General features: G+C 60.9%; 1 protein-coding gene across 4 annotated transcripts in view; it reads left to right on the top strand.

Moving 5' to 3' along the window:
• The window catches only part of RIPOR1 (RHO family interacting cell polarization regulator 1), a 33975-nt gene extending 13003 nt beyond the window's left edge, over positions 1-20972 (top strand). The window contains exons 2-23 of one of the 4 annotated variants that reach the window (XM_039380850.1): positions 8489-8615; positions 10824-10973; positions 11313-11391; positions 11709-11732; positions 12220-12273; positions 12385-12537; positions 12624-12687; positions 12770-12813; positions 13016-13141; positions 13388-13536; positions 13747-13876; positions 15007-15816; positions 16310-16449; positions 16800-16974; positions 17121-17256; positions 17427-17588; positions 17719-17877; positions 18231-18427; positions 18533-18616; positions 18921-19011; positions 19241-19304; positions 20034-20972. In XM_039380850.1, the coding sequence (XP_039236784.1) occupies positions 8489-8615; positions 10824-10973; positions 11313-11391; positions 11709-11732; positions 12220-12273; positions 12385-12537; positions 12624-12687; positions 12770-12813; positions 13016-13141; positions 13388-13536; positions 13747-13876; positions 15007-15816; positions 16310-16449; positions 16800-16974; positions 17121-17256; positions 17427-17588; positions 17719-17877; positions 18231-18427; positions 18533-18616; positions 18921-19011; positions 19241-19263 (3077 nt within the window). In that variant the 3' untranslated portion in view covers positions 19264-19304; positions 20034-20972. Of the gene's footprint in view, positions 1-2747; positions 3131-8488; positions 8616-10823; positions 10974-11312; positions 11392-11708; positions 11733-12219; positions 12274-12384; positions 12538-12623; positions 12688-12769; positions 12814-13015; positions 13142-13387; positions 13537-13746; positions 13877-15006; positions 15817-16309; positions 16450-16799; positions 16975-17120; positions 17257-17426; positions 17589-17718; positions 17878-18230; positions 18428-18532; positions 18617-18920; positions 19012-19240; positions 19305-20033 lie in introns of those variants that run through there. The other 3 variants (XM_027716127.2, XM_039380849.1, XM_039380851.1) reach the window with 3 other exon arrangements.
• Positions 20973-23283: the final 2311 nt, after the last annotated feature.

The raw sequence follows: 23283 nt of genomic DNA, 5'->3' as shown, positions 1-23283 counted from the left end.
CTGGGGCTGGTGGCTTCTCCAGGGCTGGGCGGGCTCAGCCTCAGTACTGCTGGTCCCAGGGCCAGCATGGAAAAGCTGAGTCCCCTAGGACTCAGTGCTAGCAGGACATGGGGTCTCTGGGAAGCTGGTCCTGTATCCCAAGGCAGGCAGGGAAGTGGGAATGTCCTCCTGGAGTGTCTGAATTTTTCCTTTGCCTGCACACAGACTGGCTGTGGCTGTACATGTGTCCAAGCACAGCTGCTCACGGAGCGTTTTGTTTGCATGCTCAGCTGTTGTGGTTGGGGTGGGGATGCCCAGGGCAGCTCCCCAGGCCTGGCAAGAGGAGGGCATAAAGAGACACCCTCAAAAAGGGTGCACCTGGAGCATTACACCCACATCCCTGCTGCTGCAGAGGGATGGAGGAAGCTCCCCTGGCTGGCTGAGCTGAGTCAGGGTGGTGAGTATCGAGGGAAGTCCCCTGAGCTGGGGGGTCACCAGCACCCTGCGTGGCCATGGGGATGTCCCCTTCTTTGCATCCCCGCCCTATCCACTGCCAGGCCAGGGCCAGGGATTCATTTAACTCAATTACCACCCAGGCCCTGGTGCTGCTGGCGCCACTTGTGCCCTTCCTCTGCCCTCCCTTGGCAAGGTTTCCCTGGACTGTCAAGCCCTGCTGAATGCCTTGCAGGGTGCTGTGAGGTGCCCAGAGGGAAAGGCTGATGTCACATGTCCTCCTCTGGCATCCTGTTGCCACCTTTGGAATGCCTGACGCCACCTCCTGCCTGCTCCTGCTGGTCTCGCCAGGGGTGATGCCCGGGATGGTGCCATGCCAGGCAGCTCACCCGCGTGTCAGCTACCACAGGGATCCCCCGGCAGTGTGGGCAGGGCTGCGGAGAGGCCGAGCAGCAAGCGGCACAGCCCGGCGTTCACCCCTCTGTGAGGGAAGCCTGGATGTCCCCTCTCTCTGCGTGGCACCCGGGAACGCCTCTCCCGCGGCTCAGGCGGCTTTAACGTGGCTTTCTCATTAACCTTTAATGAGAACAAACAAGCTGGCATGGGCCGTGGCCGCGGGCGCGCTGCCTGGCCGTGTGCCGGGCACTGGCTCCGCGCGGCTGCCAGCGCGGTGCAGGCTTTGCGGAGGGATGGCCGGGGCCGGGGCGGTGCCGGCAGTGATGCCATTCCCTGGGGAGAAGCAGCACGGGGTGAAAAGCCGCGTGGTAACCCCCTGCCCACGTCAGCCGCGGGATGGGACCGTGCCCCTCCCTCAGTGGGGAGAGCCGGGGGGATGCGTCCTGTCCGTGTGAGGCACGAGACGTGGCCTTCACGCAAGTTCTCGAAGGCTGGGGTGGAGATGGGCTTTGTGGCATGCTGGGCTGCTGGCTCCCTCCGTGCCCGTGGCACTGGCACAGAGGCTGCAGGCAGGTGGGCAGTCTGGGATGGTTTTTCCTTGGATGCTGCTCAGAGCCAGCCCAGCCTCACCAGCCCTTCTCCCAGCTGCTCTCCCAGTGGGGCTGGTGCTATGTACCCACCTGGGCACCGGGACCTGAGGGTGCCCTGGGTCACAGCGCTCTTTGGTGACACTGCTGCACGTCCCAGCTCTCCAAGCCTGGCTGTGGCTGGCTCCAGAGCCACGTGTGGGTGACCACGGTGGGGCAGCCAAGCCACCCTATGAGAAAGCCCCAGATGTTTCTTGTTGCCTGCAGGACCTGAAGGGAGGGGACCAGCTCTGGTCTGGGGAAGCAGCCCCACAACAGGCTGACCCTCTAGGGAAGGGATTAACTGTCTGGGAGGACCCCATCTCTTCAAGCACCCCCGCAAGACTCCAGTGCTTTTCCTCCTGAACCTGGCCTGACCTCGCTCTAAAATCAGCAGCAAACAGGAAAGGAGCCTGGGAGGAGGTGTTTCTTCCTGCCCCAGTGACGTGGTGATGGCAGCTGGTCCCAGCCTGGCTGGAGCTGGCTCATCCAGCCTCTGTCAGAGCTGGAAGGGGGTGCCAGGCCTGGGTGTCCCAGGACCAGGACCTGTATAGGGACCTACAGCACTGAAGTGGGGTGACAGCTGTTCCACAGAGTCCCCTGGTTGTTTAGGGCATCCCTGTGCCCTAAACAGGGAGTTGTAAGGCTGGGAGGTGCTTCTGACATTGGCATGGAGGGCAGGTGGGTCTGCCACACTGCCCTGTGGGACCTGGATCCCCATGGGGAGCGGGACATCCTTCTTTCCCACATGAAAATGGCACTTAGCATCTTTGGAGAGCCCTGCGAGGAAGCCCTGGCTGAAGCCAGCCTCTCCAAAGCTTTGGAGAGTCAGAGGATAAAAAGTGGGGACTTATGAGCAAGGAAACCCTTTTCCCAGTGGCTCTTGGGCGTTGCACGGTGCCCACAGGCATGCCACGGGAATGGTGGGAATGCGGGAAGCCTGCAGCAAAGCCACGGCGATTTTATATACCTATATATAAATATATTTGCATATATTTATATATATATATTTAAAACCAAGCAATGCAGAAGCAGGCAGCAGTGGTGAGCGTCGGCTGCCCACGGCTTTGTGCCTGCCCGCAGCGCAGCCGGCAGGGATGGGGGTGAGGGGCTGTGCATCCCCCCTGCCCCATCCTGGGGGCCAGAGCAGCTCAGGGGCAGTGGTGTGCTGGGCAGGGCGGTGTGTGCTCCCTGTCTCATTGCCAGCCCTGGGTGCCAGAGGGAAGGGAGTCTCGAAGGGAAGAGACCCGGAGAGGGGCTGTGAGGGGAGTTTGCACTGCAGTACCCTGCAGTGTGTTCCCCTCCCTTCCACCCGTGCCTCAGTTTCCCGAGGGTGGGAAGGATGAGGACTGAGCTGTGCTGTGCTCCGGGAGTAGCCGGTGCTGGTGGGGCCCTTTCCCTCCAAGGGGGTCAGGAATCCTCCCGTGTCCTCCCGTCCTCCGTCCCCCTTGAGTCACGCCGGGGCTGCTGCGGCGCTGGGCAGTGATGTCAGCCGTCGGGCAGGGGAAGCGTGGGAGGAGACTGCTGCCCGGGGGGAGCCCTCCGGCCACGGCCCCCACACTCTGACAGACAGACAGACGGACGGACGGCATGAGAGAGCAACAGCCACCGTGGACGGTGACCCCATCCCGAGGGGGATGTGCTGCGGCAGCGCGCCATGAACGGCAAACGGAAAGGTACTGAGCACCGGCAGCACCGGGGCTCCCCAGCAAACGGCGTTAATTTGGGGACGCCCCGCTCTTTGAGGCTCCCGGGTGACGTGGCTGGGCTCCAGCGGGGTTTTTTGGGGTGAGGGGTTTCCTCGGGAGGAGAGCTCTCCCTGACCGGGGCACCAAAGACACACAGGCACCCGCCACCTGCAAGGGACACGGTTGTCACTGCGGTTTGCAGCGATGGGGTGTCAGATCAGCGTGTCCATGCAGGATAGGACCCACTGGCTGCCCAGCATTGCTGGTGCCCCCGCTGAGATCCAGACTCTGTGTCTCAAGGCAGGAGGGGGGGCCACAGCTGCCTGCTGCTCCCGGGTGATGCACCCCTGATGCCACGGCAGCCCCTGATGCCACGGTTGTGCAGCTTTCCTTGGCAAACTGTTTTTCTCCCCCTCATGCCCTCGCATCTAATGAGGGCAAACAGAGCCTGACTATATGTCGAACATCCCTGGCACGGTGGTCCCAGGGGAACTGGGCAGAACAGAGGGTCTTGGGACTACTCTTGTGCACTCAGACCAAGTTGCCCAGGCAGGATTTGTGGGGGAAGCTACTGATACCCAACAGATGATACCCTGGAGATGTGCAGGTCAGGGGTAAGGTCATGGGACCTCTGCAAGGTTATGCCGATCCCAGAAGGATCCTTCTGGAGGATCCCAGCACCCCTGAGAGGGATCACAGCCCACTCAGGAGCGGGGTCTGGTGCCTCTGGCCAGGCTGCAGTCCCATCTCACAGGGCATGGGAGTGAGCATTGTCCATGTGGATCCTGGCTGGGTGCTTGGTCTGTGCCTTTGGTGGTGGGGGATCATGGTGGTCCTGGGCTGGTTTTCAGGAGCCACTTTGGGCTCAAGCTCTGACAGGCCCCGAGGAAACCCCTGTCCCAATGGTGGCCACTTCCCTGGGTCACAGTTTGGGGCTTGCATCCCCCTCTGGCTGGAAACAAGGAGGCCGTGGGATGGGTGCTGGGGTGGGAGGCTGTGAGCCCCCCCGAGGGACTGGCTGTGAGTGTCTGCCTGTGCCGTGCCCTGCCCTTCCGCGGGGATACTCCGCGGGGTAAATAAGCACTTCCTCCAATTCTTCCCATTCGCAGCTCCTTCCCTTTCCTGCTGCCCTCCCACTTGGCCCAAGGAGCCAGCGGCCTCCCACGACTGCAGGAGCAGATATCACCACCGTGCCCCTACTGCCACAAGGCCAAGAGCACCCAGCACCCATCCAACCAAACCAGCACCCCCTGCTCCAGTGGGGGCTGTAGGGCTGTGACCTTATGACTGGGAATTTCTCTCCCGGCTGAGTCACAGGGAGCCGGGATCCATTCACTGACTCATCTGACTCCCAAAACCCCCCAGTCCCCCTCCTCGCCCAGCAGGAGGGGGAGCTGGGGGGGTGTCCTGCCTTCCTGGAGAAGAGGCAGAGCATGGAGGAGGTCAGGGAAGAGGCGTCTCCCAGGCTCCCTGTGACCAAGGCGGGATGGTGTCAGTCCCCGGATGCTCCCATCCTCTGTGGCAGGGAGGGATGAGGAGTGATGGGAGGGAAGAGCTGCTCCAGCCCACGCTGGGAGCCGGCCAAGGGCTGTCCCGGGGCCGGAAGGGGCCGGCGGGGGCCGGGGTACGTGCCGGGGTTAGGGCAGCGGGGCCACAGCTGTGCAAACACGGATGCAGCGGCTGCTCCGAAGGGAGCTGTGCCAGCGGGCGGAGTTCGCAGGCTCCCGAGGTCACCCCCCCCCCGTGTGCCCGAGTTTCACCCAAGGGTGCTGGGGCAGGGGCTGGCAGGACCCCCTGCTTGCCTCAGACACCACGGGCAGGATGGATGGTCCTGTGGCCACCATGGCCTCCCCACTGCAGGGGGACACTGGTGTCCCGCTGTGCCCCTCAGTGCCATCAGTGTGGGGAACACAGCCCAGCCCCTCCTGGGGAAGCCCCTTGGCCCCCAGGGGCACGTTTATCGGTGCTCTGTGGGTGCTGCTGGCTGGTTATGGGTGCCCCCCCCTGAGGTCAGGGGTACTGCAGGGTGCTGGTTTGGCCACCCTGGGCATTGGTGGCCATCAGTGAGTAACATCCCTGGAGATGCTGATCAGAGCACCCCCAGCTCCCAGGGCTGCAGGCTGGGGATTCAGGGGGGAGCCAGTTTGGGGCGTCTCCGACCAGGGCAGTGTTGATAAACCCGCCTGAGCGACCTGAGGCTGGTGTCTGAGTGTCGGAAACAGAAACCAGCTGGGACCAACCCAGCCGGTCGGACTGCCCCCTCCACTGCTCAGACCAGCATTCTTGGGATCCCAATCATCTCCAGAGCACCCGGTGTTGAGAGAGGAGCTGGCAGCCGGGCTGGAGAGCCCTGGGGTGGGCTCCAGCACCCCACGCTGTGCCGCCTGTCCAGCTGCTCGCTGCTCTTTTGGCCTCTGCCTATGGGCAGTGCTGGCTGAAGACGGACAGACGGACAGACTCTCAGGATTGTGTTTCCTACGCCGGGGGAGCTGGAGGCAGTCTGTGGCACAGAAAAGGTGAAAACCTTGGTTGGGAGGCAAGTTTGTTAGCACTGAAGCCCTAATTAAGGGCAGGGGGCAGTGGGGCTTGCTGGGACTGAACCTTTGGGGCAGGACCTCTGCGTCTGCTTCTCAGGAAAAGGAGGGATGTGCTTGGGGCAGAGACATGGCAGGGACACGTGTGTCAGTGCTCTGTTGGTGACAGCCTCCTGGTAAGGCTGGTGCGGGGCTCACCAGCCTGGGTGAAAATGCGGTGGCCCTTCCAAGGGTGCCCTGGGCTCTGCTCCCTGCAGGGGCTGCCTGTGCTGCTGGTACCAGGTACCTCTTATCTCGGTAATGTCAGGAATGCACTATGCTGGGTTTTTTCCTCCTCTGTGAGCCAAGCCCAATCGTGCCAGGAGCAGAGACCCCACACCCTGCCTGCCCTGCTGCATACAGGCAGTGCTGCCCTTTGGCACCCAGCTGGCTGCCCGCTGGTGCCGGGCTCAGCAGGGGCATGGTGTCCCCCTCCTCAGAGAGGATTTGGGGTCCTGTCCCAGGATCTGTGTTGCAGGGTGCCAGGGGTGGGGATGCAGGGTGCCATGGTGTGTTGTGGTGGTTGTCTGGGGGAGAGCTGGGTCCCAGGGCTGGAGCACAGGGATACGGTCCCGTCAGCATCCACCGCTCATGGCACTGCTTCCTGTGCCAGTGCAAGAGCCTTCGGTGCTTTGGAGCATGACCCAGCACGGCACAAGAGGCTGCTGGAGTCTCTGAGGTGCTGGGGCAAGTGGCTGGGGATTGCTCTGACTCTGCTGGGGAGTTGTGCTGCAGCATCAGTCCCCTGCAGCACCCCCGGCATCCTTCCCTCCCACAACACCCCCAGTGTCCTTCTTTCCCTGCGACATCCTCAGCATCCTTGTGCTGTGATACCTCCAGGGTTCTTCTTCTCTTGCGATGCCCCCAGCATCCTCCTCCCCTGTGATGTTCTCAGGGTGGGCTCCTGCCTGAGAAAACCTCTTTAGAGCTCCCCCTGAGCCCCTAGATGGCAGCATGGGCTGGAGAAGAATTGGCTGGCAGGACCATGCGTGCCCAAAGGAGCTGTGACCCACCCCATACATGGAGAGCCTCGTCCTAGGGGTGGTGGGTGCTGTCCCTATGGATGAGCTGCTGTAGTGCCCAGCTGAGGAGCAAGCACGGGAGCCACAGGCCTGGCTTGCTCAGTGGGGAGCAGATTAAAGAGCCCTGCAGAGGGTAATCTGCCCAGGCCTGCAGGTCAGCCGGGCTGCCAGGGATTACAGCTCCTTCTAATGAGCTTAATTGGGACAGTGTTGTCCTGGAAAATGGAGGGACTGACACCCAGATAGCACCGAGGCCGTGGGACCCGCCGAGCAGCTCCAAGGTCCTGGGCTGGGACCCGAGTGCCGAGGGGGAACCAGATGGACCTGCTGCCTCCCAGCTCCACTGGGATAGAGGTGAGCGGCGGTGGCTGTCTTTGACTCCGAACGGCTCTGGCTCATCCCAAGCGCTGTAAATCCCTGGCTTCAGCCTGGCGTGTGGGGTGGTGAGGGGCACAGTGCTGGGGGGATGCCCACTGGTGGTTGAGTGGGTGTGAGCCACATAGGGCCAGGTTGGGCCAGTATCCTGGGTTTGTTGTGCTGGGGAAGGAGTGGGAATGGTGGTGGCAGAGCCTGTGTCCCTGTAGTGTCCACTGGCTGTCAGCCTTGCTGGAGGCAGGAGTGAGCCCCTTAAGATATGGGGAGGTGGCTCTGGCGTAGTTTGACAGCCAGGGAAGCTGTGCATCCCTAGGGCCCTGCCTGGCCTTTCCTGGCAGGGTGTGTGACTGCTGGATGCCGTGTGGGTTCATCCCCAGCAGCTCCTGGCTCCCTAACCCACAGCTCAGCTTGGGGTTGTCAGGGGTAGGGGCACTGAGCTGCCATCAGCAGTGGGCAGAATGAAGTGGAACATCCCACATCCCGCTCCTCTGTGGCTGCCCTGTGGGCTGGGCTCCTCCCTGTGCCCAGCTGGCAGTGCTGGGGGTGGCCGGGAACCCCAGACTCCCCTGCCCTTGCCTTGTGCTTTGGGCTGCTCTTCGTGCTCCTGCCCCAAGACTCAGAAATCTGCAGCGTCCTGATTGGCATCCACTGCACCGGACGTGGTGGGGACAGGCAGGTACCGGCACCAGTTTCAGGTCTCCTGGCGCTGTCACTGCAGGGGTGCAGCAGCTGTGAGGCTGAACATGTGCTGCCCGCATGGACTTTCCAGGGTCTGGCAGGGAATGGCTCAGCCTTTTCTTCCCCAACACAGAGCTCCTGGCAAAGCCAGGAACTTTCCAAAGTGCTTTGTTGTCCTTGGGTTTCCCCCCTGGTTGCTGGAGCGAGCGGAAGTGAATGAGGAGACAGCAAAGGGCTGGGCGTCTGGGTCCAGCCCCGCGCCCTTCCTGCCCCTGCAGCAGGGTGGCACGGGTGATGGCAGGATGTGGGACAAGGTGGGGTTCAGGAGGAGGTGTCCGGCCTGGGACACAGCTTAGGGTTTGTCATGGTCATGTCTGGGAAGGGCCATGGCAGGCACTGGACATCAGCCCCCTCCTGTGGCTCCCATGGGGCCAAGCTCGGACACATCTGTCTGTCTGTCCCCACTGAGTGCTCACAGTGTCCAGGGCCCTGCTTCACCCAGGGCAGGCCACTGGCAGCATCCCTGGGGGCAGAATGGGCCCTGTGTCCCGGTGCCACCAGGAGTGTTCTTGGACTGAGAGGCTGGGAAGGCTCACAGTCCATGGTCCGTGGGTGCCACTCTCAGTCCCAGCGGCACCTCTGTCTGCGTGTGTGTCCCCACCTGGCTGCTGGTGACCCTGCTGTGTCATTGTCCCCAGGGAGGCCCTCCAGGTCACACTCAACGATGTCACTGTCTGTGCGCCCGCAGCGCCGAGTCCTCGTCACCAAGATCAATAGGAGCCAGTCCTTTGCCGGAGTGAACTCATCGGCCGACCGGCCCTTCAGGTAGGAGATGGCTGCTCGTCCTGGGGACAGGGACAGGCTTGGGCGTTGTGGTGGGACCTGCTGCACATCCCGAGGCTCCTTCCTGTCCAGCTGTCCCATCATCTCCCTCAGGGACCTTTGTGGTAGCCAGGGGACATTGCACAGGGGTCTGCAGGGAGCACTGAGGCCATGTGGGAGACAGAACCCATCACCCCAACCCTCCGCTGTGCTGTACCCCAGGCAGGGTGAGGACCCTGCAGCCACCAGAGCATGGAGGGGACAGGTGTAGCTCACCTCATTCTTCAGCCCGCTCTTAAGAGCTTCCCTGTGACCATCTCATCGTGTTTAATGGGTGCGGTGGAGCTGGGGTGGCTTCGAAGTGTCTTGATGGCCTTGACATCCTGCAGCGGCCAGTTTCGGGGTTGTGAGTGCTGGTGTGAATCAGGGTTTCCTTGAGGTCACCTCAAACCTGTGACTGAAGGTTTTACTGGCCTCCTGTCAACTGTGGTGCGAGGAGCAGCCATTCCCTACTCATCCTCTCCGTCCACTGGCGATGTTATGGTCCCATCATCCCCTTCATCCTCCTCCTCTCTGCTGAGCTCCTGTCAGTGACAACCACCCCACGCACTGCTTGTCCCCACCCCGCCCCTCCCCACCATTCCTAGCTCCCAGATACCCTCTCACAGGTGGTTCTCGGGAATGCCACAGATTGGGCTGTGGGACTAAAGCAATTTAGTGCTTTTAATCCCCTTTCCTAGTGCTCACCCAAGCTTCTAACTTTCCAGTGCACCTACCAGTACTAGGGGAAGATGTCTCTCAGCCAAATGGCCAAGGAAAGTAGTGCTAAGCTGCCTGGCCATGCTGGGGGCATCTTCTTTGGGTGGGCACAAGCCCAGGAAAAGCCTCCCTGTGCCCAGAAATCCTCCAGACCTGCTCAGCTCTTGTCCCCAAGTCCTGTCCTCTGGACCAAGTAACACTTTGTAGATCACCAGGTCATTTGATCTGGGGATGTAAAGGGGGTTGCTTAGGGACAGAGAATAGGGAGGATTTTTAGATGCCTGCAGCCAAGTGGCTGGTGGGGAGATGCTTGTGGGAGATGCCTCCAGGGACTCTGGAGGACGGGAATGAGGAGGAATGGTGGAAATTAGGCGCTTACCCATCGCTCCAGCTTGGGAGGAGGCCAAGACATTAATTTCCCCCATGGATGATTCGGGGAAGTGTTTTGGTCACTTCTGCGAAGAGCGGGACAGGATGGGAGGTACAGCCTAAGGCTGGGAACTGAGGAGCCCCTGGTGTCTCCTGGGCACTGGTGGCGTGATGATGCTTTGAAAGGAGGAAGGGAAGAGCCGGTCTGAGCGAGGCGTTGCTGGCTGGGCTGGGGAGTGACTCCATTGCACAAGGCAGGAAGGGAGGTGTTCAGGTCCCGGGCGCTGGGTCGGCACACCGTGGGGAGGCAGCTGGGGGAGGCAGCTCCATCCAGCAGGTTTGGTGACATCTGGAGAGGCACAGCATCAGTGAGGATGTCCTTGTCCCATGTGGCTGCGCTGGGTGATGGGGTGACGGGGCTGCTGGTCCCCAGGGTTCTCCCATGCTGCCACGCGTTGGGATCTCTGCCTGATCCTGGGAGCAGGTGACAGGCTGTCAAGCCAAAGGTGGCATGTGTCACCCTGCCACAGTGCCCAGAGAGCATTTCTAAGCCCCTGGCAGCCTGGGGTGCTGGGGATGGAGCAGAGCATGGCCCCTTCAGAGGGGCACCAGCGCTGGAGATGTCCCCACAGGCACTCCAGGAACACAGCTTGGCTCCAGCTGGTGCCATCTCCATTTACCTTTGCTCCCCCTGACCAGCACCTGGGACTTCCCCACCTTCACAGAGGCTGTACCACAGCCAGACTCTTGGACCCCGCTGGGATGGGGTTACCTCCCTGCTCCTCTCCAGCTCTACCTTTGTGGGTTTCTCTTTGTCTTTCCCATGGTTTTGGAGCAGCCAAATGCATTGCAGGGGCTGCAGGCATGTGGTGCAGGCAGTGCTGCCCAGCTTTATGGCTCTGTGTCTTCCAGCTGGTTGGTTAGACTGACTGCTGGGGAGTCCTGAGAGAAGCAGGGGGACTTGGCCTCCCAGAGCTCCTCCTTGTCTTGAGACAGGGTGCCCAGCAGGCTGAGGCATCCAGGAGGACCTTGGTGCTGTGTGCTGACCGCGGCCATCCTGGCTTTGCCTGCCTCTCTCCCCAGGAACCTCTCGCCCTTCACCCCCACCGTTTCCCGCAAGACTGGCTCCAGGGTCAGTAGGATGTTCTCAATGTCCCACAAATCCCCACCACCCAAGGTGCCTCAGCCCAACCGCCTGGACGAGGTGTATGAAGCTCTCAAGAAAGGCCTGACGTAAGTGCTGGGGCTCCCTGTGGCCGAGTGGGGGGAGGCAGGGAGCCCCTGAGGGGCACAGGGACAGCTTGTGACGTGGGTTGGGGTTGGCAGCTCTCTGCTCTCACCAGGCAGGGACATGCCAGGTCTCCTGGACATGGTGCCCTGGGGTCCCAGAGCTGTCTGGGGTCCTGCATCCCACCACAGCCCATGTAGAGGCATGAATGGGTTCCCACGCCTGGGTGCTGGAACAGGGAGTGGGGATGCAGTGCCAGGTGTGCGGGGTTGGTGTGGGCTGTGGGTGGCAGGAGCCTGGAATACAGCATCCCAGCCTGACCCCCATGGTGTGTTTTCCCTCAGAGCCTACCTTGAGGTGCACCAGCTGGAACTGGAGAAGCTCAGCACCCAGATCCGTGAGTCCAAGAGGAATTCACGCCTGGTGAGTGCTGCTTGGGAAGAGCCTTACAGGGAGCGGTGCCTTGGGCAGACAGCCAGGGTTGTGGCACAGCTGGGGCAGCTCGTGGTCCATCTGTGTCCTGGGGCAGAGCCTGTTTCTGTGGGGATGTGGGGGGCCAGCCCAGGCTCTGGTGTTGGGCTTCACAGGGCTCCTGTCCCTTTGTCATGCACTCTCCAGCCCTGGCTGGGTGCTGCATGTCCCACTGCCGTGCTATGGGTGGTGGGTGCAATGTGCTGGGTCTCCTTGGGTGGACAGAGCGGGCTTTGTGCTGCATCTTATCCCTCTCCTCTCTCCTCCAGGGCTTTCTCTACGATCTGGATAAGGTAAGCGGGATCAGTGCCCCATCCCCCTCGTATCTCCCTTCCAAGTGCCTGGGATGTTCTACTGCCAGCCCTGCTCTGCTAGCACTGCCCTGCTGCCTGTCCCCTGGGATCAGGGTGGGGGAGGGATTGGGGCTCTGCAGGCAGGGTGGCTCTGGGCAGGGGATGAAACAGAGATGTGCTTGTAACCTGCTTCTTGCAAACAAAAGCTGTTTTTAGCAAGTGCTGGGCCCAGGTTGTCTCTAAGGCTGGGCAAAAAAGCACCCTGGAGCCTGGCTTGGGTCTTAGAGGACTCTCAAGAGCAGGAAAGCCTGGAGGAGGCTGCAGCACGAGGGTGCTCCCTGGTGGCTGCCACCCTGCAGCTCCCAGGCAGGGCTGGTGTCCAGGACGTGTCCCAGCCACGGCGTGGGGGACGCAGGGGGCACATCCCGACCTGCATCTCTGCAGAGCGGCTGTGCTGCCGCTCACACCATCTCCTCTGCTTTTCCAGCAAGTCAAGTCCATCGAGCGCTTCCTGCGTCGCCTGGAGTTTCATGCCAGCAAGGTGAGAGCTGGGGACTGGGGTCACCTTGGGGTCACCTTGGGGTAACCACACCAGGGTGCCTGTGCTGTCCCCAGCCCTGCCCCTCACCACAGCTCGGGCCTGTCCTTGCAGATAGATGAGCTGTATGAGGCTTATTGCATCCAGCGGCGGCTCCGGGATGGAGCCCACAACATGGTCAAGGCTTACAGCACGGGCTCGCCGGGCAGCCGGGAGGCACGGGAGAGCCTGGCCGAGGCCAGCAAGGGCTACAAGGAGTACACAGAGGTGAGGCAGCTGGCAGGGGTGGGATGGCAGGGTGCTGGGTCCCATGAGTGTCTGCTGATGGATCTTGTCCATCCGTGTGTTCCCAGAACATGTGTCTATTGGAAAATGATCTGGAGAGCCAGCTGGGCGAGTTCCATGTCCGGATGAAAGGTACCATGTCCCGCTCCATCTCTATCCCTCTGCCTGCCTGGCTGCCTGCTGCCTGCTGACGCCCCTCTGCCTTCTCTTGCAGGACTGGCAGGCTTTGCCCGGCTTTGTGCTGGTGACCAGTATGAGGTTGGTGGGACCAAATGGGATGGGTTCTGCTCTTCTCCTGCCCTGTGGTCCTTGGGCTGTCTCGGGGGTGTAGGTGGGCGCTGGCATGGAGGGCATGTTGCAGGGTGGTGGTGGGTGGCATGGGTCCGTGGCCATGCCTGGGGACACACAGAGAGCACCCTGGTGTCCTGTCTCCCCCATACCCACACCTCTGCATCCCCAGATCTTCATGAAGTACGGACGGCAGCGGTGGAAGCTGCGGGGGCGCATCGAGGTGAACAGCAAGCAGGTGTGGGACAGCGAGGAAATGGTTTTCTTGCCCCTCATCACCGAGTTCCTCTCCATCAAGGTACAGTGCAGAAGAGGGCAGGGATGGTGTGGGCCAGCTACCCCCCTGTATCAGAGTCATTTAGGTTGGAAAAGACCACTATGATCATTGAGTCCAGCCCCACCCTTAAACCACATCCCAAGTGCCACATCCACACATTTTTTGAACATTTTCAGGGATGGTGATTCCACCACTTTCCTGAGCCTCTCTTCAGCACCTCACTCTCACTGGCCCATGGCTTCATCTCCTCCTCTCCTCCTTCTCCAGGTGACAGAGCTAAAGAGCCTGGCCAACCATGTGGTGGTGGGCAACGTGTCCTGCGAGACCAAGGACCTCTTTGCAGCTCTGCCCCAGGTAGTGGCTGTGGATATCAATGACCTGGGCACCCTCAAACTCAGCCTGGAGGTGACCTGGAAGTGAGTACCTCAGCAGGCATTGCTGGTGGCACATGGTAGTGCTGGGGATACCCAGTATGGCATGGCAAGAGGTGACCTGCCCAGGCTCTCCCATCCCAAAACTGGGCTGTAATTATGGAAAACCAGAGCTGGAATGGAGGGGGTCCTGGTGTCCTGAGACTTCCCCCCCAAGCTGGCACACATCCCTCACCTCCCTGCTGTCCTCCCCAGCCCCTTCGACAAGGATGACCAGCCCTCAGCAGCCAGCACCGTCAACAAGGCGCCCACAGTGAACAAGAGGTTCTCTACCTACAACCAGAGTCCACCTGACACGCCGTCCCTTCGGGAACAGGCGTTCTATGTAAGTGTGCACCAGGCAGGGCTGCTCAGGAGAGGTGGGCGCTGGTGGGGTCCACACGGGGATGTGCCCATGCTGCATCTCAGAGGGTGGCACAGCTCAGGGACAGGGGTGGGCAGCTCCTCTCCAGCCATCCAGCCACGACTCCCCGGTACCGGTGCCTGCTCCTCCCTCCCGCGTTCACAGCTCCTCTTCTCTCTGCCCAAGAGCCCGGAGCGGGCGGCTGACAAGCGCGGTTGGTCCTTGCTGGACATCTTTCGGGAGACACTCTTCGAGAAGCTCTCTCAGAGCTGCTCCTGCGGCGATGTCTCCTCGGCCGAGCTCGGGAGATGGCCGCAGCAGGGCTGTGTAAGTGCGGGGCTGGAGCAGGCCGGTAGCTTAGCCCAGCAGTGTGGCCATCCCGCAGTAGCCGTAGCCGCTCCTTGTCTCCTACTCACCATCCCTCACTGATGCCCAAAGGCCTGATCCTGCCAGGCTGGGGTCTGGCTGGTCCTGCAGAGCTAGTCCCCAACCTAGGAGAGCCTGGGTTCACCCCTGTGCAAGAACAGGGCACTAGTGAGTAGAAAGCTTCTCTGTGTCCCTGTGCTGGTGGCATTGGTGTGCTGTGCCGTGGCATTGGCATGGTGCTGGTGACAGTGCTGGTGTGATGGTGTCATGGTGCTGGTTTGACTCTAACATGATGTTGACATGGCACCGGTTCAGTGACATTGAACCGGTAATGGCTGGTGTAAGGCTGGTGTAAGGCTGAACCGGTAAAGGACATTGGTGTAATGGCTGGTGCCGTCCACGTGAGCTGATGCTGGACCTGTTTTAGTTCTTGCAGCCATGGTGGGTGGTGTCCTTGGCTCTAGGTGTTGCATCCCACTGTGCTGGGGAGCAGCTGGCACCCCAGGGCTCCAGGGGCTGGGCATGGGGAGGCGGACTGCCTGCTGGCATGGGGTGAGATCCAGGGCTGGAATAGGCAGCCGTGGTCTGCTGAGACCTCGCTGCCCATCCTGCTGTGCCAGCAGAGCTTTGGCAGCCTCAGTGCCCTCCAGCTCAGCTGGACCCTGCCCCTGGTTGACAGGAAGACAGCCAGAGGAGTGGGGGCAGCAGGAGGAGGGTCTTGGCTGACTCCACTCTCCCCTCTGCAGAACATGCTGCGGCGCCAGGAGGAGCTGGAGAACGGCACAGCCTGGTCCATCTCGTCCGAGTCCTCGGACGACTCCTCCAGCCCCCAGCTGTCTGGCAGCGCCCGCCACGCCACCCACAAGCCCATCGTGCAGCCCGAGGTGCAGGCCTCCGCCCCAGCCATTGAGATCTCCTTCTCCCAGCAACCAGATGAGGCCGAGACTGGCCTTGGGACCAGTGGCAGCAGCGTCTCCCCTTCCGTGAGCCAGCCAGAGGAGTCAGGCAGCCGTAAGAAGGATACAGTGGCCAACGGGCACGTGCCCTACTCCCGGACTCTGAGCCACATCAGCGAGGCCAGCGTGGACGCCACGATGGAGGCCAAGGCTGTGGAGAGCCCCTGGGAGCCCATGCCCAGCCCAGAGGACACAGGGACGGGAGAGCAAGATGCAGACTCCCTCCCCGGCGCCGCAGTGGCAGCGGCTGTGGCAGGGCAGGACAGGGACGCTGAGGCCAAGCCCCGAGCCTCTGCAGCATGGGCCACCTCCTGCGAGGAGGCTGGCAGGGCTGAGCCAGTGCAGAACCAGGCAACAGCACAGGGTGGCTGTGACACCGAGGTCCCTGCAGCACTGGCACAAGCCTCTGTGGAGGAGAGGCCCGTCCCCACCCCACCGCTGCCTGCCAGTGCCCCTGAGGTGCCACGGGGGAAGGTGGTGGATTCAGGGCTGGAGGAGGCAATCAGCCTTCTGGGCTCAGCCCTGGAGGACTATCGGGGGCAGTTCCCAGAGCTGCAGCCCCTTGAACGGGAGCTCAAGCGTCTGGAGGAGATGCTGCTGGTGAGGAGCTCTCAGTGGTGTTCAGGGGCGATGGGGACAGGGCATGTGTGGCTGGCAATGTGTCTGGGGACAATGGGGACAGGGCCAGCCCTGCTGACAGTGCTCAGGGACAACGGGGACAGGACCATCCCTGCTGGCAGTGCCCAGGGATTATGGGGACAGGGCTATCCCTTCCGGCAGTGTCTAGAGACAAGGGGGATGGGTCCATCCGAGCTGACAGTGCCAGTGGACAAGGATAGAGCCATCCGTGCTGGCAGTGCCCACGGATGATGGGAATGGTGATCATCTCTGGTGGCAGTGCTTAGAGATGATGGGGGTAGAGTCACCCCGGTTGGAAGTCTCCAGGGATGATGGGGACAGGGTTCACCCCTGATGGCAGTGCCCAGGGATGATGGAGATGGGGCCACCCCTGATGGCATAGCTGGGAATATGTGTGGCAGGGCTGTCTTGGCTAGTGAACCAGGATTCAACCCCACCATGTCTTCCTCCACAGCAGAAACAGGGCGTCTTCCTCAGCCGGGCTTCCAGCATCAGCCTGACAGTGGAGCACGCGCTGGAGAGCTTCAGCTTCCTCAACACCTCTGACATGGAGGATTCAGAGGGCTCTGAGGAAGAGCCTCTCCAAGATGAGAGGTGCACAGCAGGGCTCATGGGATGGGGCACAGGGCAGGAGGCACCCCTGCAGCAAGGGATGGGGGATGGCCACCTCTGCCAGGGTGCCCAAACACGTTTAGACTGGCCCATCACAGCTCAGAGAAGGGCCAGGCCAAGAAACAGCAGTATCTGGTCCTTCTGGTGGCACAGTGTCACCCTGCATCCCTCCATGGGGCTGGGCTGGAGGCAGCCCCTGTGCCTCTGGGACCTGCTCCTTTGCCCAGCTGTGATGCTATAGGTCCTACAGAAACTCTGCCCTGTGGGTGGGGAAGGGCCAGATCCAGGTTTCCTGTGCTGATCCAGTGCCTTGATCTCTCCCTGTCTTACAGGAAGGCTGGCAGACCCCTGCGCAGCACCCGGGCCCCCAGCGCCGGCGAGATGGGGGCAGATGACACTGGAATGTGCAGCGGCTCTGAGGCCAGCACTGACCCCATGAGCACCGGCAACGAGTTCCTGGATAAAGCTCTGGTGCTTCACCTCAACAACTGCAACTGCCTGCTGCTGGTGAGGACCAGGGACGGGGTACAGCAGCCGGAGACACCCTGGGGTGGGCTGTAGGTCCCCCCTCAGGGGGTGCCTTGCCGTGGCACGGAGGCACTGTGGGCGGTGAGCTCTGTCCCTGAGGTGTCTGGTTTGGCTGTGCCTTGCAGAAGCTGGGCACCTTCGGTCCCCTGCGGTGCCAGGAGATGTACGCCCTGGACAGGCTGCTGCGGGAGTCGCAGGTGCTGGAGATCGTGTGCCAGCTGACGGAGGAGCGTGCGGGAGCGGCCAGCTCGGCCGCCGACGGTAAGGACACGCGGCCAAGGGGACCCTCTGTGCCACCCTGGAGGCTGTGTGAAGCCTGGTGTCCCCTCACGGGCACGGCTGGGCAGCGAAGGGGCCATGCCAGGTGGAGGACAGGAGTCACCTGCCTGCTGCCATGGCCTCAGGAGGTTTGACAACCCCTGTCCCTGCAGTGGTGCAGTTCTCCACGCGGAAGGAGGGCGTGCTGCCTCTCTGGGACCTTTGTGTGGAGGTGCCCAACATCTACACCTGCTCCGTGGAGCGGTTCCTACAGGTGCTCAGTGCCCAGTATGCAGCGCCCATCAGTGAGCAGCACCCTGGTTTGGCTGATGCTGGTGAGTGGGTGCCAAGGGTATGCCGGGAGTTGGCAGCCTCACTCGGTGACCATGAGTATGTGGGGGCCAAGAGCCCCTCAGAGGGGTGACCACAGCTGCTGCACACTGTGATTCTGGCTCTTTCCCGCAGTATGTGTGAAACTGGTGGAGGACGTGCTGAACCGGCGGCTGCCCCGGCGGCCTGGCAGTGCCCAGAGCGAGCAGGTCACCATCTTCCAGTACTGGAGCCACTTTGAGTCGCTCGGCGCCCTGGTGCTTGACACCTACATGATGGAGCTGGCAGAGGAAGGTGGGTGCCCTACCATCCTCCTTAGGCCCTGGGATGAGGTGTCAGAGCATGACCATAGTCATTGATCACCCTGCGGCACTGCCATGACTGGGCATCACCCAGAGGCTCAGCCATGCTCAGGCTGGGCAAGTCAGTCTGATCCAGAGCGCAGTCCACTCCCATGCTGCCTTCCCATGTCCTTGATGTAGGTCCCCACATTTTGGGGGACAACTCTATGTATGAGCACCCTGTGTGGGGCCACCTCTGCCCAGCATGGATGCAGGGTGCCCAGGGATGGGTTCCCTGTGGTGATGGGTGCAGGGGCAGTGCCACATGGCTCCCCACACCTTGGCTGAGCCTTTGGCTTCCTGCAGCACTGCTGGCACAGAACCTCAACTCGGACGACCAGGACGTGGTGCTGCGTGCCCTGAAGCGTGTGCCCGAGGCCCGCCTGAAGAAGGAGGGACTAAAGGCACTGAGCCTGCTCCTCGTGGAGGGCAACAGCAAGGTGGTGAGCGCCGTGTCAGCCCAGCTCCGCAGCCTGGCAGAAAACCCCCGCTTCCGCCAACGGGTACGTACTGGGCAAACCAGGGATGAGATGGGCTGGGGCCACAGCCCCTGGGTGGCTGCCCCCAGCTCTGCTGCAGGTGGTGGCACTGACTCCCATCTCCCCCAGGCCCTCGTGTGCTTCCTGGAGCAGCTGGAGGATGAGGAGGTGCAGACACGCGTGGCGGGGTGTGCGGCACTGGGCTGCCTGAAGGTGAGAGGGGTGGGGGAAGGAGGCAGCAGAGCTGCATGTTCCAAAGGAAGAGGAAATGCCTGTGGCCGGTGACTCCGGACACACCTGCACAGCCCCCTGCTGCCGGGGGAGAGGAGCTGGGGGTGCCCCAAATGTGCTGGAGCAGCAGGCAGGGGCAGGGCAGGAAAGGAAGTGGGGAGAAAAGGGACAGGATGTGCAGCTTCCTTGCACCGTGGGGCTGCAATGCCCTGTGCTGCCTTCCCCTGTGGGCTGTGTCCCTGCTCCCACCGTGCTAGCCACACTCAGCCCCTTGTCCCTTCTGCAGGCCAAGGAGAGTATTGAGCAGCTGGTTTACCTGTGCCAAACCGACAAAGAGCCCGTGCGGGAGGCAGCCAAGCAGAGCCTGATGCTGTGTGGTGAGTGTTCCGCTATTTCTCTGCTCCCTCTCCACCCGCAGCATCCCAAGAGGCATCTCCTGGTGCCAGCAGTGCCCACGGACGACAGGGCTGGTCCCTGCCTACCCCACACACTCTGGCTCATCGTGCCCCAAGCTCTGCTGGGCAAGAGCAAGCTGGCAGCGGGCAGCGAGGGCCAGGCATCCTGTGGCCACAGCACTAAGCCTGGTTGTTATTTATTATTTGCTAGATGGCCCTGAGAGAACCATCTGAGTGGGTTTCTAGGCCTCCAGATCGCGGCAGCTGCTGCACAGGTTGGGACACGTGAGCCGTCCTCGTCCCCCTTGTCCCCGCTCCTGCCGCTTTGCTCACGAATGTCTCCGTCCTAGAGCCTGTCAGCCATGTCACGTTTCGGAGTCTGTGTGTCTTGGTTGTTGATAGTGCCCATCCCTGTGGCACCCCAGCACATGTAGACGCCTTGTGTCCTATGTCCCAGCAGATTGTCCATGTCACCACCTCTTGCTGGGGATGGCCGCTGTGGGCAGATTTGCGTGTGAGGGTGCCGGGCAAAGAGCTCAGAGTGAGCCTGTAGCATGGGTGTGTGCATCCCTGTGTGTGCTCGGGGGTCCTGGGGGAGCCCTCGGGACCCCCGTGCCAGTGCATGCAGATGTGCACAGCTGTTGGAGCTGCCGGAGCTGGCACAGCCCTGAGCACTGGTCCCTTGGCCTCAAGTGAGGCTCTCCACAAGCCAACACTCCTGCAGCCAAAACACGGGTGATCCCTGCCCCGCGTGGGCAGCTGAGGAACAGGATTTGCAACCTCTGAATCAGAAGCTCTGGGGAGTTTTTGAGCCGGATCCCAGCTGGGACCTGCCCAAGGGTGTGCTAAGGAGGACAAGAGAGGTCTCCATGCTGTGGCCGTAGCACGCAGGCTCTGCCAGGCATTAGGCATGTTTCCCTGTAAGGGCCGGGAAAGGTGGCCAGGGATGAGCAGGGGACAGAACTCCTGCAGTTCGGATCACTGACCACGGTGTGTACTTGCAGGGGAAGATGGTAAATCAGCTCACCGGCGGCTGGAGGAGACCCTGGACAGCCTCCCACGGATCTTTGCACCAGCCAGCATGGCCAGTACAGCTTTCTGAGACCCACGCACGCCCACAGGCCATCCCTGAGGGCACAGGCACCGCCGGGCCGCCCGGGCTTGCACGGACTGGGGACCCGGCAGCTCCCGCTCTCGGCACCACACTGCAGTATTACCCCCGCCGGCAGCTCGCCATGGCCGCACACTGCCTTACGGAGCACCGCTTCCCCGCCCCGGCCCCGCGGGGGCCACCTCCGCACCGCTGGGCAGGGGGGCTCGCTGCACATCCCACCCTCTGATCGCTATTTAAAATACCCGCGGAGCCCACCCTTCCTGCCCCCCGGGGCGGCGGGGAGAGGTACCGGATTTCTCTGCTCCTCTTGCCTTCCTCTTGCTCGAGGGCGCGCGCCCTGTCCCGGAAGGACCTGCACTTTGGAAACTTAGCTGTTTCTTTCCAGGAGTTGCCTGGGCCATGGGGACTGCTGCCCTCTGCCACCTGGAGTCCCCAGGACTTAAATAAAATGAAATATAAGATATTAATATATTCTGCTGGCGTTTCTTCTTTCCAGCTCCACATGCTCCTGTCGCTCCCTGGCTGTGGCTGTAGGGAGAGTAGTGAGGTGTGGTCCCAGCCCAGAGCCTTTCCTGGTCTGTTGGGAAGTGCCGTGGAGGGCAGGGGCAGGAGGAGCAATAGAGGGACGGACAGACGGACAGACAGAAGCTGCCACCTTTTTTTTTTTGTTTGTTCTGTTTTATTTTATTTTTTATTTACAGATTTTTGCAGAAAAACAAAAGCAAAAAATTCTTTTCTATAATGTCTCTATAAATCTATATATAATGTAATTACAGAGAATGACTAATTTTGATTTTAAACCAGAAATAAAACCAAACGTTTAATGACTGTCAGTGTCGCTGTGAGGGTGTTTCTTTGGCCCCAGTGCCCTGGGACAGGGCAGGCTGAGGGTCAGCTTAGACAGCTGGAGGGTGATGGGGTGTTGTGGGAAATTATTGTGATTTCTGGCACTGCCTGCACCTCAGCCAAATGTTGCCAAAATTTGGCTGCTGGGCATGGGAAGCATCACCCAAGGTGGTATGAGGTGGCCACACAGGATGGGAGCCACTGGAACCAGGGCTGGCTCTGGAACAGTGACAGCCCTGTGCGTGTGCATGCAAATCCACACACTCCCCATCTCCAGCTGCTGCCATGTGGGAATGGTTATCCAGGCCCTGACCTCCAGTTTGGACCAGTAAGGACTCATGTCCAGCACTGGGAGCAAATTGCAGCAGCTGCGGTGGCCATAGCTGTGTCCCCAGACGCCCTCGCACCGGATGGGTGTGACAGGGAATGCTAAACCACCCTAAGCTGCTGTGCCTCATCCCAGGATATCCGCTGTCCCCACCTCGCTGTGTGGTACTGGGCTGGGAGAAGGGACTGCTCCCTGTGTCCCCTCTTGCTGCTTTTCCCTCACCACCTTCCCCTGGGGCTGGAGGTTTTGTGCCCCTCCTGTGCAGCTTGCCTGGCACCTATGAGCTGCTGGATTGCTGGGAAGCTTGCTGGGAAGGAAGTTTATTGGAAGCTTACTGGGAAGGAAGTGCTGTTTCCTCTGGCTCTCCCAGGAAGGAACTTTGACCTCTTGGTGGCTCTGACGGGGCCACCTCCCTGACACTCGCAACACAAACACTTCTCACTGCTTTGATTTTTTTTCCCGAGTTCAGTAGCTTTGGCAGCGTGTGGCTGGTTGACACGGAGCCTCCCCACCAAGGAGGAGGTGGCATTGGGCCACAAAGTGCATGGCAGAGCACTGGGTCTTGTGCCACCTCCCCATGGGCTGGGCAGAAAGAGGGGGAACACTGGAGATTTGTGCCTGCACCACGGAGTGGGGCTGCCTGCTTGCTCCTGCGTGGTGTCACCGTGGGGCTGGGGAACCCCAGAACTGCTCCCCCTGTCCCTGTCATGTGCCTCTGCGGTCTCAATGGAGGGTTTTTTTTTTAAGCTTTATCTCTTTTTAGCCTTCCTCTTCTCCAAACCCTGTCCATCACCTCCTGCTGGTCCTTGCAGGTCCCTGAGCAACCCCAGTACAGGCTGGGGGCTGACCTGCTGGAGAGCAGCTCTGCAGAGAAGGACCAGGGGGTCCTGGTGGACAACAAGCTGTCCATGAGCCAGCAGTGTGCCCTTGTGGCCAAGAAGGCAAATGGTATCCTGGGATGCATTAGGAAGAGCACTGCCAGCAGGTCGAGGAAGGTGATACTGTCCCTCTACGCAGCCCAAGTGAGGCCACATCTGGAGTGCTGTGTCCAGTTCTGGACTCCTCAGGACAAGAGAGATATGGAGCTCCTGGATCAGCTTCCAGCAGAGGCCAGAGATGATTAAGGGACTGCAGCATCTCTCTTACAAGGACAGGCTGAGGGAGCTGGGCCTGTTCAGCTTCCAGAAGAGATGACTGAGAGCGGACCTTTATCAGTATCTGAAAGGGAGAGTGTCAGAGGATGGAGCCAGGCTCTGCTTGGTGGTGCCCAGCAATAGGACAAGAGGCAACGGGCAGAAACTGATGCCCAGGAAGTTCCGCCCAAACATGAGGAAGAATTTCTTTACTGTGCAGTGAGTGCAGACTGAACAGATTGCCCAGAGAGGGTGTGGAGTCTCCCTCACTGGAGATATTCAGAAACCATCTGGACACAATCCTGTGCCATGTGCTCAGGGATGACCCTGCTTGAGCAGGGAGGTTGGACCAGATGACCCACTGTGGTCCCTTCCAACCTTACTATTCTGTGATTCTGTGATTCTCTAACCCCCACCAGGTATTAATAAGACATGGACAAGAATCCCCTTCTCAAGCCTTTGTTTTTCCAAGCTAAAGAGTCCCAGCTCTCATGACAGCTGCTCCAATCCCTTAATCATCTTAGTGGCCTTTACAGTCCTGGGAGGGGAGTAGGTTAGAGCAGCAAAGATGTCCCCAAAAAGCAGCAGAGGCAGGGACCTCCCCTCCAGTATTGCCCCACAGCGCTGCCAGTCACCCATGCCAGAGCAGAGGCACTGCCAGCACCAGTGGAGCTGGGGATTTATGGCCCCCAGGCCAAGCAGTGTCCTTCCATCTATGCTTTCTGGTGTTTCTAAGCAAGCTCCAGGAGGTTACAGCCTCCACTTCCCTCTTCCTCACTGTAGCAGAGCTTTTTGGGGCTGGCTCAGGCAGAGTGTAGCATGTCATGGTGTAT

The sequence above is a fragment of the Pipra filicauda genome, unplaced genomic scaffold (assembly GCF_003945595.2).
Source record: "Pipra filicauda isolate LSUMZ 115617 unplaced genomic scaffold, ASM394559v2 scaffold205_size1947385_pilon, whole genome shotgun sequence".
In the NCBI taxonomy this organism is placed as follows: Eukaryota; Metazoa; Chordata; class Aves; order Passeriformes; family Pipridae; genus Pipra; species Pipra filicauda.
Note: the sequence above shows the minus strand (reverse complement) of the source record. Positions and strands in the feature narration are given on the sequence as shown.